Genomic DNA, 16,454 nt, shown 5'->3' on the forward strand with positions numbered 1-16,454 from the left:
TTCAAACACTCTTACATGGTTGATTGTACCACCATGCGTTTAAGCATCATATGAAAGAGTCAGTCAGCGTTGAACAGGGATTTCTAGCAACCAAGTGGCTATATTTGTTGATGAGTAGCACCTACTCAACTGAAGATAAGAATCCACCTACTTCTGCACATCAATATTTAAGTTTCTATAAAAGCACAGGACTTAGGAAGAGTTTCTGACTGCCTTCTAGAATTGTATCATGACCCTAGTTGTCTATTTCTTTTTTCTACAAATGTTTCTTCACTAGGTCCAAACTGTACTATTGAGTCACTTTATCTGTCAAATCACAACAGACAGAAGTTTCCAAGGAAGCCTGTAAATTTATACAAGTTTTGCATGGAAAAGCCTCTCTGCCTGTGTTTCTTCCTCCTTGGCAGCATACCTCCGTTTTGATATATGACTCTGATACGTTTAAGTTGTTTTCTCTCAAATTTTGCTTTAACAATTGTACTTGGAGAGGTACAAATGAAAATGCAGAACTGAGACACTGGTAAAATAGCATTAAGATCAGCTATGGAAGTTTGCTGACCAGCCAAATGCTTTCAAAATGCTTATGGTTTAAAAGCAGCCCTAGTGGATATTTTAAAAACTTCGTAATTTCAAGTAATAAGTTGTATTCACACTACATGACCTGTTTATCTGATCTGATACAGCATTCACAACACACTAAATTTTAGTAGGAGATGAGCACCTAAGGTTCTGTTTAAAATGCTTGCCTAAAACATTTCCATCTTCCACCTATATGCAAGAAGAAAAATGCTAATTTATGAGATAAGAGAAAAATTCACTGGAAACCATATTTAAAGTGAAGCAACATATTGTAAACAATGATGGTGAAGTGTTGCTACCAGACAACATGGGCATGTACACTAAATAAGGACAGATGGCAAACAAAGACAACACTTTAATCAAGATTTTTAAAAAAAAAAATGAAAAGAAATCAGCCTTTCTTTACTGAACACCAAGCATTCCATATACTTGCACCCCAAGATGAAAGATTTTACTCAATAAAGAGTTCTATAGTTCCAATTATTTTTCTGTAGCCTGTTGTCTCAGTGTCAGTACTGTAAGAAATCCCTTTTCCAAACCTTTTTTGAAATAAACCATATTTTACTGCTACCTTTTTCTCCACTACATCTCTTATTTCCTCTCCTCACTATTGCTTACATACCCAGCAAGATTCTGAACACTGCCACCTCTCTCTTTCTTCCCCCTGCTACTTCTCTGCCTTCTGACTCTGGATATCTGCCATTTCTGTCTGTCTTTCCCATTTCTGCCTTACTGCCAATGGACTGCCATCATCCCTCCTTGCTATGTTGACATCATAGGAGATGGAGGAGATTCTTCCTCCAGTGTGGTATCTAGCAGCCAAAGCAAGGCAGACCCACAGAGTTCTGTCCCATACTCCAACTCTCCTATAATGTTAACGCATTCACTGTTGAGGAGCCAGTAGTATAGCAATAAATTACTTTGCAGGACTAAGACCCTTTATAGCAAATTTATTCTTTACTCAAAAGACTGAAGAAGTGGTCAACTGGAACAAGAGGGAAACAAAAAAATATTATAGTATTGGAAAATACAACTGACTCCTTGCAAAAATCTATTTTCAGGAGACTTCACTTGGGTTGTTACGAAACAGGATTAGCATGTGAAGCAAAGGAAGAATATAGATTCTGCTCTGCTTTGTATACTGCATCATTAATGCACAATGATGTTTTACTATCTCTACCTTTCTCTTAAATTTTCTTCACTATAGTGAAAGTTTCGCATTGTTTCGGGAATTAAGGTTATTCATAATATCTCTGCACTTTAAGATTTGGTTTCACATCCTGCAGTAGCAGTTCACATTTCTCTGTTCTGTTGGCTAGGCTTTAGGTGTTTAATTACAAACACTTCAGATGTTTCTAACTAACTATATCCAGCTTCACAGTTGGCTTAAAAAATGTACTCAGTAACTCTATTCTGTACCTGGAGTTGTATTTGTCTGTTTTACTGCTCTTCTCAGCACTATTATTACCTTCTCTTTGTTTTTCCAACACCTGTCCCATCATAACTCTATTACTGGTATTCTCTCTGTCCTGATTTTCAATTGTCTGGCTGGAGATCACCAACTGTCTTTTACCCTTTTGGTTCCTGATGTACACATACAAAATCTAATGCTACCACATTCTTTGTTTTATTATGTATCCCGTGGTAGTGAACTCAGATGCAGGTAAATGGTTTTTTTTCTTTTATTAATGTTAAATAAGTTACTTATGAAAAGCTTTCTTCATCTTTTTTTGTAACAAGCAGTGTTTGTTTGACGTGCTATAAAGCATGGTTTATTCAGTATTGCAATATGTATTGCAAACTGGTTTTGTCCCCTCACAGAACAAAAACATAGAGTAAACTGATGCCAGTTTATGCTTTATTACCTTAAAGTATTCTGTGGTCATTATAGTTCTGAATGATAGCAGTAAGTTAAGCATTCCTACACTCCTAAATAAATTCAAATCACTCAAGGCATTTCTTTCCAGTGGATCCAGTAAATACTAGCTAGCTAGGTAGGTCAAATTTTGTTCTAACATACACAGCCTACTCTGACTCCCATCAGCCACCAAATTGCCTCTGCATTAAATGCTTCAAAAATAATGTGATTTTTAAACATTTGCATGTGATTGATTTTATGTTATATTTATGTGAATCATAACAAGAAATTTCTTGTTAAGGAAGAAAAAAAATATTTTAAGCTTATTAAACTTTCAAGGGCAATTTATGTCGTAAAGTACTGACTGCAATTTTTTTCTCCCTAACATGCAGCCCAACTTCTTAGTCAAAATTTTCCAGTAAAGACACAGGAAGGAATATATAAAATGCTACACAAGTACTTAACCACTCATAATTCTGTTCTGAAGGCAGCATACCAAACGATTAAAATAAAATTGTTATAATACCTAGAGGTAATTTGAATTTGCTTTCAGGTTTCAGATTAATTCAGTTTCTCTTTGAAGTCTAAAAATGTTAGAGATGTAATACCAAAGAAAAAAATTACTGTTCACAGCTAGATATACCCACAATAATGATACTAATCAAGGAGGTTCCCAAATTGTGTGTGTCATATGGTACAAAGCTCTACCGGACAACAGGCAGAAATGAGGGAGCATGCCCTCTCCTACATTAACCTCTCACCACATAGATCTGTCTGTCTTGTTATTACTGGATTTGAAGTTTGGGGTTAAAAAAAATACTTACAGTTTCGTAGGCAGATAACTTGGTGAATCATCTTTACTCCGAATGAGTTCATTGCATTTGTCAATTGTTTGGTAAACAGAAAAAGTGTCTCCAGTGCTATAAAGTACAGCTAAATTCTTGGCAACAAGCCGTCTGGTAGGAGGTCCTGGTGAATTGTTTAATAAAGAAGTCAATTGTTCAACCAGTTTTTTCTGATTTTCCCTTATATCAGCCTGGAAATGAAATCAGTAACCAGTTAAAATTGAGTTAAATTTAAAAGTTAGTTAAAAATAATTAATACTACCTTTACTTTTCATTATTACTAATTATCTTTACTTTCATTATTACCATTCTGATCATCTGACATTCTTAATTAAAAATTAACATTTTATTGCACCTTTCTACTTAAAGAAAAGCCATCTCAAATATGTGACTATTTTTATTCTTCTTAAAAAAAAAAAAAAAAAATCACATTTTTCAGAGCATAATTCTTTCTAGGAGCATTTCAAGTGAATTTTCCCTATGGCATTTGTACAGTTATATCTTGTTAAAACAAACTTGCCTTTTCTTGCTGCTTTTATGACTGTTTTAAAATAAAACAATTCATAGAAATATAGTAATTTAAGTAGTAAAGAAGAACTTGGGCATTTTCAAAAAGTTGAGCATTAGAAAGGAAAGAAATTCCCTTAAAGCAATCATCTATTTTAGTCTCATATCAATCTTTTTAAATGCTCTACAAAAAAGAGCCTAGCACTGTATTTTTTACATATTTTAACACAAATAACTCTTAAATAGCATTATCTAGCTTGGTTTACTGTAACATAGCCACATATCCTACTTAATCTACACTAAACGGTGAACCAAACAATTGGAGAGTTAGCTGGAAACAGATCTTTTATCATTTGATTATGAAAATAAAAAGCAAAGAGAAAGCTGTTACATGCTTGCTTCCTAGAGAACTACCAAATAATTGTGCCGTGCTAGGTGGAAACATGACTGCCATTCTTCATCATGGGGTTGCAAAAACTTGCAGTAATAATCTGAGTTTAACAAAAAAAAAAAAAGAAAAAATTAACAATTCCTTTCATTGGACAAGTGGCTCTGTTACTTGAAGGGCTGTGACCAAAAACTTGTAACATTCAGAAGCCTGCTGCTAACACTACACATACTTTCATTGTGTGTACATAAAAGACATGAAGCAAATGAAATTGAATACCACTCTTTGTTTTTAAACAAAATAACAAAAAAAGACAGAGAGAAATAGCTCTATAATGTGCTTTTCTTCTCAAGTCTCATTATACTTACTCTGCTAGTCACTGGTAAAAGTTTTTCTAAAAATCGTAACCATTCAAAAACGAACTCTGCTTTTTGAGATTCACCAAGCTGATTATACGCTTCTTCATTAAGTAGTAAACTGTGAGCTAACTCCATTCCTTGAAATTTTCCTCAAATACCACAGAATAAAAAAAGCCCGACAAACTACCAGAACTGTGTTAATCAGTCAGGTTTTGTCCCTCATTAGTATCTGGTGACTGAATCAGAAGTTTGAACACCTAAACAGAAAAAGAAAAAAAAAATACCAGAGTCAGCAATCATATTATATTCATGTTTGGCTTATTAAAACTAAATTTTCAAAGGAAAACTTAAAAATAATTTTTTTTAAAATTACATTAGTTTTATTTAGGTGGATTTCGTAATACTTAATGTTTTTGGAAATGAGATAATGATATTTATGTAATATACTAATTAAAGTTAAATATACTTCAGAATTTATCAGAGGGGTTCTTACTGAACTACTATTTTTTCTTCCTTTTGTTTTGCATGAAGTGAGGTTTTCTAGCACCTGGTCATGAGTACATATGAAAGTAATGACCAACTGGCCCCAAACGTAATGACTTCTGCCATCTAGAACTAAGTGCAGCAACGGCAGTAACCTACACCTAACAAACTCCTGTTAATTATATTCACAAATATAAATGCGAACATATTATTCTAACACTTTATATATTCTCAGTGCCAAGCAAGGCATAAAGAAAAAACAGAACTTCATTGCTGAATGAGCCTCTAACGCTGTCTTTTTTCAAAAAAACCCCAAAGCTGAGAAAAGAATGTTTAAAAAACTCGGAGTTCAAAAGAAGTTATGTTTTACTTATGTGTCTTGGACATTTTTGGAATTTCCACATTGTCAATAAGCATAACTAGAAGCAAACCAAGATGCAAAATACTTCTAATGATAACATGTTTTTTTCCCCACTATTTAAATGCCATGTAGCCTCAGACTACAAAACATAGTTTTCTGTACACTTCACAATCAGAAACAGTCAAGGAGACTCTGGTAAAACGTCAACCATATTTTAAACTCCCAAACAAATTATCCTTTCCAGAGGTCACTGAGACTGCTGAACAGCTATTTCTGCCAATGCAGTAACAATATTATAGTGTAATATGATCCATCAAAAAGTAAATGAGCAATACAAAGCAATGGTAAATAATTCAATACTTGGGTTGTCATCAAACGCACAGCAGAAGGTTACCTTTACTACTTTTTACACATTCTTATGTAAAATTTACTCACAAAGAAAATTAGTCACATCTAATTTACTATAATGAAGTTACTTCCAATTTACCTGAAATACCAGGCAGCTTGACAAGGCATCACACTATGATGATAAACATACTAAGAGGGGCATCACACTAAGAGATAAACATACATAGCTCATTATACCTATATATATTTTATCTGCCTAGGTATATAGACGTTCACAATGTACCAGTTAACTCACTCCTAGAACACTCACAGACTTTATCCTCACATTTTTTGCAACATACCAAAAAAAAGTAGGACTACATAGTTGAGTAGAGTTTCATCACTGCTCAGTGTGGAAATTACATGTACAAGTGACAAACACTCCTTTTTTCCTCACCCAAGGCCTGTCCCAAGGTCTACTATCTCTAAATCACCTACTACCACAGCAACTGATACAACTTACATACCCAGCTGAGGATTACAACTCATAGTTGTTTGCCCCAGCTGAAAAAATCAGATTGTTGCCAGAGATTGGCACCTAACTTACCTAGCAGATAATTTATCCTCATTGTAAAAACTGCCTCTCTGCTGCTCCAGGTTCTTGGATAAAGAATGTCAAGAACTTGATTTTCTAGAAAAAGAATTAACACAAAGATCAACTTTAGGAAAACAGATGAGATACAAGTGTCTGTTCTACAGAAAACAAGAATTTCAAAGTCTTGCAATACTGACAATTTTTATTAAGTAATAGCTCACCAAAAAGGCACTAGACTGGAGCTCCATAAATATTATTAGCTCTTCACAGATTACATTTAAATGGGGCAGACCCATCATATTCACCATACAATTTGGTTCATTTCACTACTGATACCACCTCTCTTATTCCTGTTTTGTTAACTCAGTTTAATTCTAAACCAAAAAAAAAGTAAGCTCAAACAGCATAACACCATAATTATTTTCTAGGAAGATGATTCCAGTGCCTTCATAAGACCTACATTACTTCTATACATCTGAAAAAGCATAGGTGTAAAATATTTATTATATTAGTCTGGAATGCTATCACAGATGACCATATCTTTATCACTAAGTCATAAACAACTTGACAGCATCCATGTCAAAATCAACAACCAGCAGAGCTGGCAAAGGTGAATCAACTGTTTTGAAAAATTAATGGACAATACTATGGATATAACAAGACATGAGCATTAGCAATCCGTTCTCCCAGTTCCCAGATAGAATTTTAATACTAGTATCAATGGGCAAAAAACATTTCCCTTTTAAACCTCACTCAACTTCAACTCAGTCTGGCAGGACATGAACTACAGGTTGCATGCTATCTTAAAAGTAATCACTGTTCAATGGGTCTTTAAAAGACTGAAGTTGAAAACAAATCAAAAGTACATGTAGATTTTGAAGTAATCTAAACCTTGTTTCAGCCTGGTGAACTAGTGTTCAGCCTAGTGACAAGAAGGCTCAAGGGGACCCAACAGCAACCTTCACAAGGGAAGGTTACCAAGCAGATGAAGACAGGTTCTTTACTGAGGTGTATGGGAGGGAATAATACAAGAAGTGTCAGAAATTAAAACAAGACATGTTTCAACTTGATAGAAGAAAAAAAGATTTTCACTGTAAGGATTATCAACCACTGGGAAAGGTGCCAAAAGGCTGCAGAACCTTCACCCTCGGGGGTTTTAAAATTTGGCTGGACAAAGCCCTAAGCCACCCCATCTGACATTATTGTAACTCATTTCTAAATGAGACACTTCTACTGTATAAGCACACATTTGCAAAAATAATCCAGATTTTTTTTTCTTTCAGTCTAAATTAAAAAAGAAAAATGTTATGGTATAGTTGCTGATCTTTATAATGAACACCTGCTAACATGGCTAGAAACACTATCATTTCTCAAAGAAAAAACTATCAGATCTGAATTACAGAGGTTGATTGTTTATTATGCAAGATTTAGTTTTGTAGAAACTGAGAACTGCCCATGCAGGGGGGGGAAAAAAAAAAAAAAAAAAAAAATCACAGACCTGATCTTTCCAGTGCTAGTCAACAAGCAAACTTTGGTTCCATAAAGCTACATACAAAGCAGTATCCTCTCACCCTATGCAAAAAGCTTATCCCAAACACTTACTGAGACTCTCTTTAATGAGCTGTAAGCCTGCACACCAGGAATACTTATGAAGCCTCAAAAATAAAAATAATAAAAGGGCATAGGCATACAAACTTGTGAGAAGAAAAGCGAAAATGTAGGGAATCAAGATTAGTTGCATATTGGTTTTAGTCAAATTGGAGAACAATGCAAAAGGCTATGCAAAACAGAACACAAGCACAGAATGTGGGGACAAGCTACATTTGATTAATATTAAATATGCTCTTTAAGATATTACTAGGAAATTTCTAAGTGAAGAAGGAAACATCAACCCTAAACATACCAGCCAGACATGGATGCAACTCTGCTCTAATTAGAGGCATGGTATAGCCACATGGTGGGCTCAGCAAGCATGATGAAAGACTGTTATGCCAACCATTGTAGGTATTACGGTTTCTTGAACATCATCATGCACTAGTAAACTGATGCAAACACAACCTAAGCATGTAAAGATGCATCTATATTTACATGAAACCCATGTTTAAAAATGTTGAATTATTTTATAGTCCCTTTCCCCTGGTGTTACAATTTTGATCCCTCTCAATCTGAAAAAAGAAATCTGGAGAAATAAATGTGAAGTTTTATTGACTGAAACACATGCTATGCCATCAGCAAAAATGAAAAGGCATACATGATAAAAAAAATCTTCACTTTCATCTTCATGCACTATCTTTTTGGTTTTGTCTTTAGATGACTTAAGTAATTACAAGATTTACATTCCCATCAGTGCTACAAGAGCAGATAAAAAACCCCTCTTCTTTCCTATGAGGAAAGTTTATTTTACTTTTATACTATGCTACAAAACTGTCACAAAGATTTATTGGACAAGGCAGAAGTTGTTCCTACTTATTACTGATGAAAAAATTTTCATTTGCCAACTGCCAATTTGGCAAGCAGGATTGTTCAAGACTGATCAGAAAAGAGCTCAGAAAAGCTCTTAGAACAAGCACTAGATGGAATGCTGCCCTGTAAATTGAAAGGAATATAGGGTGCATCAAGCATTAAAATGCAATAGCATTTGAGTTTCTAAAGTTCCTGACAAACTGCAAAGAGAAAAAAGGGACTTATAATCTTCTTAAAAAAAACAAGGTGACTGAACCAGGGTAAAACCAATCTGAATAGCTGCCTTTAGCAACTGGCTTTAAAATATGAGAACCAACCATCCATGACAGTTATAACAGAGCCAAGAAACCCAAATATGTATCAAGTTTGTTCTGAGATAGGCAATATCCTCATGCTAAAACCTGAGGGAAGCAGTCCATACACTTGTCTTTCTTCCACATGGAAGAAAAAAATAAACACACAACAAATTAAAAGCTATGAGCAATAGTGGCAACTTAATGAATTTTACTTTTCCACTTCCTTCCACCCCATGGCATATTTTGCCTCTGCATTAAAAAAAAAAAAAAAGTATTCTGCAATAAAGCAGACTCTAACTGATCTCTCACTAAAAAGATTAAGCTTCTAAGTTATGATTCATTATTTCAAGATTAGCACAAGTAATGGAAACTACCACACAGATCAAGTATGTACTTAGAAATTTATTTTCTTTTAAGATTTCTCACAGTTGATCTCTCATTGTTCCAGCAGTTTGTTTCTCTTTGCCAGGAACAAGTGCTGCTCAAACAGAAATCAGATCAACTTCAGCTCTCTGAGCATGATACTCAGATGAGGATCTAGTATACAATCTAGATGAGGATCTAGGTCCTTTACATTTGCTATGTAGTGAAGAAAATCAAGTGCTGTTTAACTTACCTTAATAATAATTATTTATATTTTTCTAATTTCACAAGTATTAAAATAATTCTGCGTTAAATCTGATATAAAGCATAAATTTAATAAACCTGTGGATTCAATTTTGTACGAAAGACTAGTCTAGCAGAGAAGTAAAAAGGACATTATTCTTCTAAGAAATTATCACTATTACTCATTGCCAGTAATGACTAATAGTAAAAAGTAATGACTAACAGTAATGAGTAAGATTAAAAAGTGACCAGTAATAATTACCAGTGTTTCATAACAGCTGCCATTGGGCTGATTACACAATCAATGCCATAACCAACACACTGCTGAAAAACAGAGCTGAAGCATGTTCATTAGCTTCAAGTTGTTCTTCATTGCATCGCAGTAGTACTTTAACTGACTTCAAATTCACGGTTTTTTCCTCAGAAAGCAAGATTTATTATCATTTATCTAACAAGGGAACCAATACCTTTAAGAGAAAGCCTTCCAGCCTGACACGTTTAGTTCTAGTCGTTAACAGTTCAGATCAATGTTACTCCTGCAGCACTGTTTTAAAAGTTTAATGGGCTGATCGTTACCCATGCATCTGAGCTGAGCGCATGGCAAAAGGATCGATGCTCAAGCCCGTGTTAAGCCCTTGCACATACCTGTTTAGAGTGTCTCCCAAACATAAACAAAACTCCTGCTCAGCTCCCTCGGGCTTACTTCTGACAAGAGAAACTGAGTATGATGCTCTTTTCGCCAGCTGGGCTGAAAAACCGCCTTAAAGCACCAGCCAAATTCAGCCTCAAAGGAATGAAATACAGCCCGAAGTCCAATAGTTACAGTGTATCATTTGTGCTAGTAGGCAAACATAAGGAGGCAGGGATATCTGCAGAAGGCAAAAAGTGCAGGATCAAACTCCCAGAGACTTCAAACAGGAGACCTGATTGTCCAGGGAACAAAGAATTGAGTTATCTTCAGCTGTAATCTAGCTAAAATTTGTAGCACACATAAAAATAATCTAATTTAAATAAACTACAATGGTAGAATCTTAATAAGTTGATAAGAAATAAAAAAGAACCAAAAATCCAGCTCAGATGAGCTTAGAGTTTAGACACTGAAAATATATTAAAGTGGAAATATCCAACAGCTAGAGACAGGTGTTACTTGAAAGACAGGGTAGCCTTTGTTTACTTATTGACTTCTACAAACTGCTACCAAATAACAGAGAAGCCAAGTCTGCCTCAAAATCTTCAGTAAGAGAAGGCAAAAGTAAATAAAAGTGTCAGCATAAGTATGCCAGTACTCCAGTATTCTTTGTGTGGCAGGATTCTCAGCATTCAGCCAACTTGTACCTTTTTTCTATATACAGAAGCCTTAAATTTTTCATTCCACAGGGCCACATGAAGCAATGGCAGGTAACTGCTGGTCCCGACATAAAATGTGTACAGACTGTTATGTTCAGCAGTGCTAATCACTCTTGGCCTCTCATTCAACTAAAAAAAAAAAAAAAAAAAAAAAGCTGAGAATTTCATATGCCCTTTCACTGCTTTCTTGTATGTAGTTTCAAAGAAAACAGGCAAGCAAATTTAGGGCATTTCAGCACCAAGCCACCAAGAGGAGGAGGGGGGAAAAAGGGGAAGAAAAAAAAAAAAGAGGAAGTTAACTCCCCTGAAGACTGTTTCTTTAGCAGAAGCATTGGTATGTTGAATGGATTAAACCCTTGATGAGGAACACTACGAAGAAGTTATGAAACCAGAGCCCAGTCTTTCAATGCATACACACACACGCTTGAATTTATCAGTGATCAGTCTCATCAGTTTGGACCAAATTACTCCTTGGCATCAAATAGACTTGATTGCTTTTCATCCAAAATTAATATACTGCCATAAGAATGCCAGGTATTCTGCAGTGTTATGTTACATTGGTCAGCAGTGGGGAAATTTGAAGCCAAGCATGGAGAAGACTAACAGTGATGTTCGACATCAGTTTGCAAGAACAGGCCACAAGACAAAGTCATCACAACACCAAGAACCAAAGCACATGGAAAAAGAATACCAGGCCACGAAAGTATTTTGGAGGTATCCAAAATTTTCAGACAAATCGAGCAGAACTGTAACTTTTAATATCAGATTTTAAGTGCACTAGCATGTGAAAAATGCACCAGATAGTAAATTTCGCAGTTGAGTGCTCTTGTTTTATTGCATATTCTGTGTTATGAAGGGATTCAGTTCCACTCACAAATCAAGCTATCTTCCTTTTTAAATAAAAATATGTACACACTTGCATCACATGTTTATCCCGAAGAATCTATTTCACTAAGACCAGCAAAAAATAACAGATTATTACACAACCATCCATTTCCTCTTAATTACTGCTGAACATTTCAGACTAGGACAACTTCCACTTAACGTTGTAGTTTTGTATGTAATTATCCAGCTTAGAAACATGATTCTGAAATCATAGATGTTGAAACAAGACCCCTTTCTTTCAGGCTCTCCGCTTAACAGTGTTCTAGATGAAGAAATTTTCCCCAGGAAAACTATCTATCTATTCTACCACTGAAAATTTGGTAGCAGTTATGCAGATACTTGTTAAAGATGCAATCCAAGTGCATCTTCACATATTGCACCTTCCATGTAGGTCTTGCTGTGTTCATATAACATTTCACACTGTGCTAAAGAACAAATATTAAGCAGTCCAAACAGAATTCTTGTTAGTTTCCCAGCTACTTTCATCTGTGTTGCCAAACAGAAGGGCTGTATTTTGATGCTTTGGGAACAATGATGCTCATACAAAGTACTTGTTTACCCCCACAGGAACAGTTCCAAATGACTGGTTTTCCTAGCAAAATGCTTATCAAATGTTATTGATTTCCAAGTTTTAGAAGAATCACCCTGTATCTGAAAAAGCAACAAAGCTTTAAGGCAACAAAGTTCTAAGTGAAATCTATCAGAACCCTTGTTCTGGGTTTGCTGGTTTTAAAAATATTCACACAAAGAATGTGACCACCCACAACCCTCATACATAACGGTGACATTGATAAGAACTACAACACAATATACATTTGCTGAAGTGTGAAAGAAATTACAAGACAATGTCTTCTAGGAATGCTGAATGATTTCTGTGAAGTTTTGAGGACAAAGCTTGACATAACTAGAGAAAAAGTACTCTGAAAAAAAAGTGCCTGGAAATGCAATAGCTGTTTTAGCAATGCAAAGCATTCAAGACATTTTTAAAAACTCAGATTTTGGAAGACATTCATTCATCGTGTTAAAAAGTACATTCACTTTGCTTTCCTGTTTCTTATAATCACTTTAATCTTTATCTCCACACAAGAAGCTATTCCAGGAAACCAAGAAACCATTACATTAGGTTATTGAGAAATATAAACCAGCCATTTCCTGAGCTCCACAGGGAGCACTGCTGGCACACTGTCCCCCCCTAGCACCCACAAATCTTGAATATTAGTTAGGTTCATTTCTGAAAGTTTCAGTCAAAAGATAAACTTGGCTCCATTACAGGGACCTCAGAACATTATTTACAGGCAACCTGGCAAACTGTATATAAATTATTAACCAATGCTTCCAATAGAAAAACACTATCGCATCTGGAAGTCTGATTCTGACAAAGTGAGTTTAAAAGATTCCCCCCGCCCCCCAATTTGTAACTAAATTTCAACAAGCAATAACTATCTTCAGTCTGAACACAAACACATACAATGTTTATTTCTTTGCAAGTCTGAAAGCTCATGTGATAGCAAGGTAAGTGCACAAAAATCACAGAAGTCTAAGCATCTACCTAAATCCTAACAACATGTCTGAACACTGCTTTATTCCTGACAAAATTGTAGACAATGTTGTTTATCCAACATAGACAAAATATATCAAACTGAGTGTACTGTCATTTGTCACAATGACAGTAACTTTGAGAAATTAAATTCTTTGTTAAAATGTTAAATTGACTTACAGTAGGTGATATATATGCATATGGATAATCCAAAGTGCAAGCTGATTTTAGCTACCGATTTTCCGTTACGATAAACTCTGAATCCAGTCTAGCTTAGCATTAAATTAAACCACAGGAAATTTCTGCTGAAAATATCCTGAAATCCCAGAACAGTATACTTATTTTTCCCGAAAACCATTATAGTCATAGTAGTAGCTTAACTAGTACTATGACTAGACTTCAGCTGCACTGAAACACACCAGCACAGAAAATCAGCAGCAGCAGAAGCCCTCACAGGTGCAGACTCTGCAGGACTCTTGTTTGGCAGATCAGAGACCACTGTCCAGGCATAAATCACTGACATCTCTCACTGCAATGGTTGATTCTCTAGATGTTTTAGATGGCTGTTCCCCAAAGAAAACTCCAAAACAGCTCCAAAAATGTAACTGCATAGATATTTCATGCTTTTTTTTTTGGTTTGCAATGTAGATGCAGACATATTTCAAGTCTTTTTTAAGGTTCTGCTTCCTTAAACCCAGTAAAAACTGCAATGGTAAAAACTGAATAGAACAAACATCCTACAATCTGAAAATGTTTTTGTGAGGTGTTTCTAACCTCCTGCCTCATTAGGGTGTTCTGAATTTTAAAACAGAAGATCATCCTGCATTGATTAACAAAGTTTCTGACATGCTGGGATACAACATGGTGAACTAGTCAGTAACTCAGATACTTCACTGACAATAAAGCCAACCCTCTGTTCAAGAATCAAGCACAAGTTTTCAATATATCACTAGACTTAGTGTAACATTAAACCGGCTTCCTCCCTCCGCCCATCCCTTTTTCATTGTGTCAAACTATCAGGAAAAGGAAAAGAAACCTAAACTCCATTCAGCACACAACTAGAAGTAATCTATCTTCGGGGTCTCAATTGTTATTTCATACAGGAGTTGAGAATATTGTGCATCATGTGGCAAAACACCACAACATACTGTATAGCTCGACTATTTCTGAAGACAGTGAAAATATTTCTGGCATGTGAGACTAAAATAAAAGTTTAGTACAATTCATGGCCACAACTATAAACGTTTAGTCTTGCTAAATTAAAACCCAGACTTAAAGAAACATTACAAATAATGAATCCAAACTTCCAAAAATGTCAAATTTCATTTATAGAAGCACAAAGCTGAACTCGCCTTATCTGCCCTCCTCCTCTATCACCCTTCCACCCATACCGCAATAAACTTTACTCTTATTTTAACTAAACTTATCATGTCTGTTACTCTTTCCCTCATTCTGAAATGTCAACGCTAATGCAGCTTCACAGGTTTTACATCTCTGTGCAAAGTTTTTACCAGTTATACGGCACAGACTCGCTCGTTGTCCTATGTGGACAGCCAGGAATTCAAACTGCAAAAGCCTGCAAATAACATTTTTGCATACCAGAATGTCCAATACTGCTACCCTTCCCCCAAAATATCCTTAATTACCAAGATATATAAGTAAATGTAAAAACAGACCCTAAAACCATGCAGCCTCTCTCCAAGTGAACGCCTGCTGTCCCTGCAGTCTTCGGACCTGCGCCGGCCCGTACGGGGCAAACACCCCCCTCGCCTACCCCGCACCCCACTCCTGCCCACCCCAAACCACCGCTCTCCCGCCCCTCCCCGTGACATCCAGGCGGCCTGGCGGGGCGACACTCGGCCGGCTTGCCTCACCCCCGCGACGAGAAGGGCTTTCCCCGCTCCCCTCACGGGGGTGAGACCTGCCCCGCAGCGCCGCGGGGCGGGGCGGGCTGAGGGAGCCCGGGAGCCGCCCGGCCGCCGGCTTTACAGCCAGCTTGTCCGCCTCACCCACCCACCCACCTCCGGGGTGATCGAGCACTTTTCAGGCGCAGGCCTCGGGCAGCTCCAGCCCCTCAGCGAGCTCCCCGGCTCCCCTCAGCCCTTCTGCCCGCCTTCACACAACTTCGCGCCGAGCACGGGCATCCCCTCCCGCCTGGCGGGGGGGTGCGGGGTGGCACCCCTGCGGGGTCATTCCCGCCCTACCCTCCCCGGGGGCTCCGTGCCCCTCCCCGGGCCTTCACGCCCTCGCCCAGGCGGCCGCCGGGGCTCCCCGCGCCCCTTTCCTCCCCCCCGCGGGCGCCCGCTCCCCGCCTGCCCCGGAGGCTGTGGGGGCAGGACCGGCGCCCTCCGTTCCTCCCCTCCGCCCGCGGTACCTGGCCGGCTCGGCTCGGCTCGGCTCGGCCGGCCGCAAGGCTCCCGCGCCGCTCTGTGGGGCGGCGGCGGCGGCGCTGCGGGGCTCGGCTCCGTCCGTCCGCCCGCCCTCCTCCGGCGCGGGGGGGCGGTGGGGGCCTGCGCCCGGGCCGCCGCCGCTGCCGCCCGCCGGCGGGGGAGGGCGGGACGGGGGCGGGCGCTGCCGCCGCTGCTCAGGGCGGTGCAATCGGGCTCGGAGCCATCGAGCGCCCCCGAGGGCGGGAGCGGCCCCGGGGAGCGCGGAGCCCCGGGGCGGCGGCGGGCGGGAGCCGCAACGCCGCGGCAAGGTGCCGGGGTGCCGGAGTCACCGCCCCGGTGAAGCCGGAGCGACCGCTCCGCTGCTCCCGCTCGCTACAGCAGCGTGAGGGGCACGCAGCCAGGAGCACAGCGCTCTCGCACCGAAAACAGCGGCAACAAAACCCTCTTGGTGACTTTTTTTTTTTTTTTTTAAGATAGCTATTTTTTTGTTAAGGTAGCACTGCTGAGATTTGTACCTGGTGATCAGAGTCTGTCATGACTTGATTTTCACTCCACCCACAGGCACCCCTCTGTACCTTCTGGACAGAGCCCCTGGTGCTACACCAGTACAGTAACAGAAACCTCCCAC

The 16,454-nt window shown here is 38.4% G+C and overlaps 1 protein-coding gene across 6 annotated transcripts in view; it reads right to left on the reverse strand.

The window, feature by feature from the left end:
• Positions 1–15,946, reverse strand: part of HEATR5A (HEAT repeat containing 5A) — a 66,150-nt gene extending 50,204 nt beyond the window's left edge. For all 6 annotated transcript variants that reach the window (XM_074868254.1, XM_074868255.1, XM_074868253.1 and 3 more), the window contains exons 1-4: positions 15,811–15,946; positions 6,315–6,398; positions 4,546–4,793; positions 3,262–3,473 (exon numbers count right to left, since the gene is read on the reverse strand). In XM_074868254.1, coding sequence (XP_074724355.1) covers positions 3,262–3,473; positions 4,546–4,671 — 338 coding nt within the window. In that variant the 5' untranslated portion in view covers positions 4,672–4,793; positions 6,315–6,398; positions 15,811–15,946. The remainder of the gene's footprint in view (positions 1–3,261; positions 3,474–4,545; positions 4,794–6,314; positions 6,399–15,810) is intronic.
• Positions 15,947–16,454: the final 508 nt, after the last annotated feature.

This window comes from Strix uralensis, chromosome 4, assembly GCF_047716275.1.
Source record: "Strix uralensis isolate ZFMK-TIS-50842 chromosome 4, bStrUra1, whole genome shotgun sequence".
Lineage (NCBI taxonomy): Eukaryota > Metazoa > Chordata > Aves > Strigiformes > Strigidae > Strix > Strix uralensis.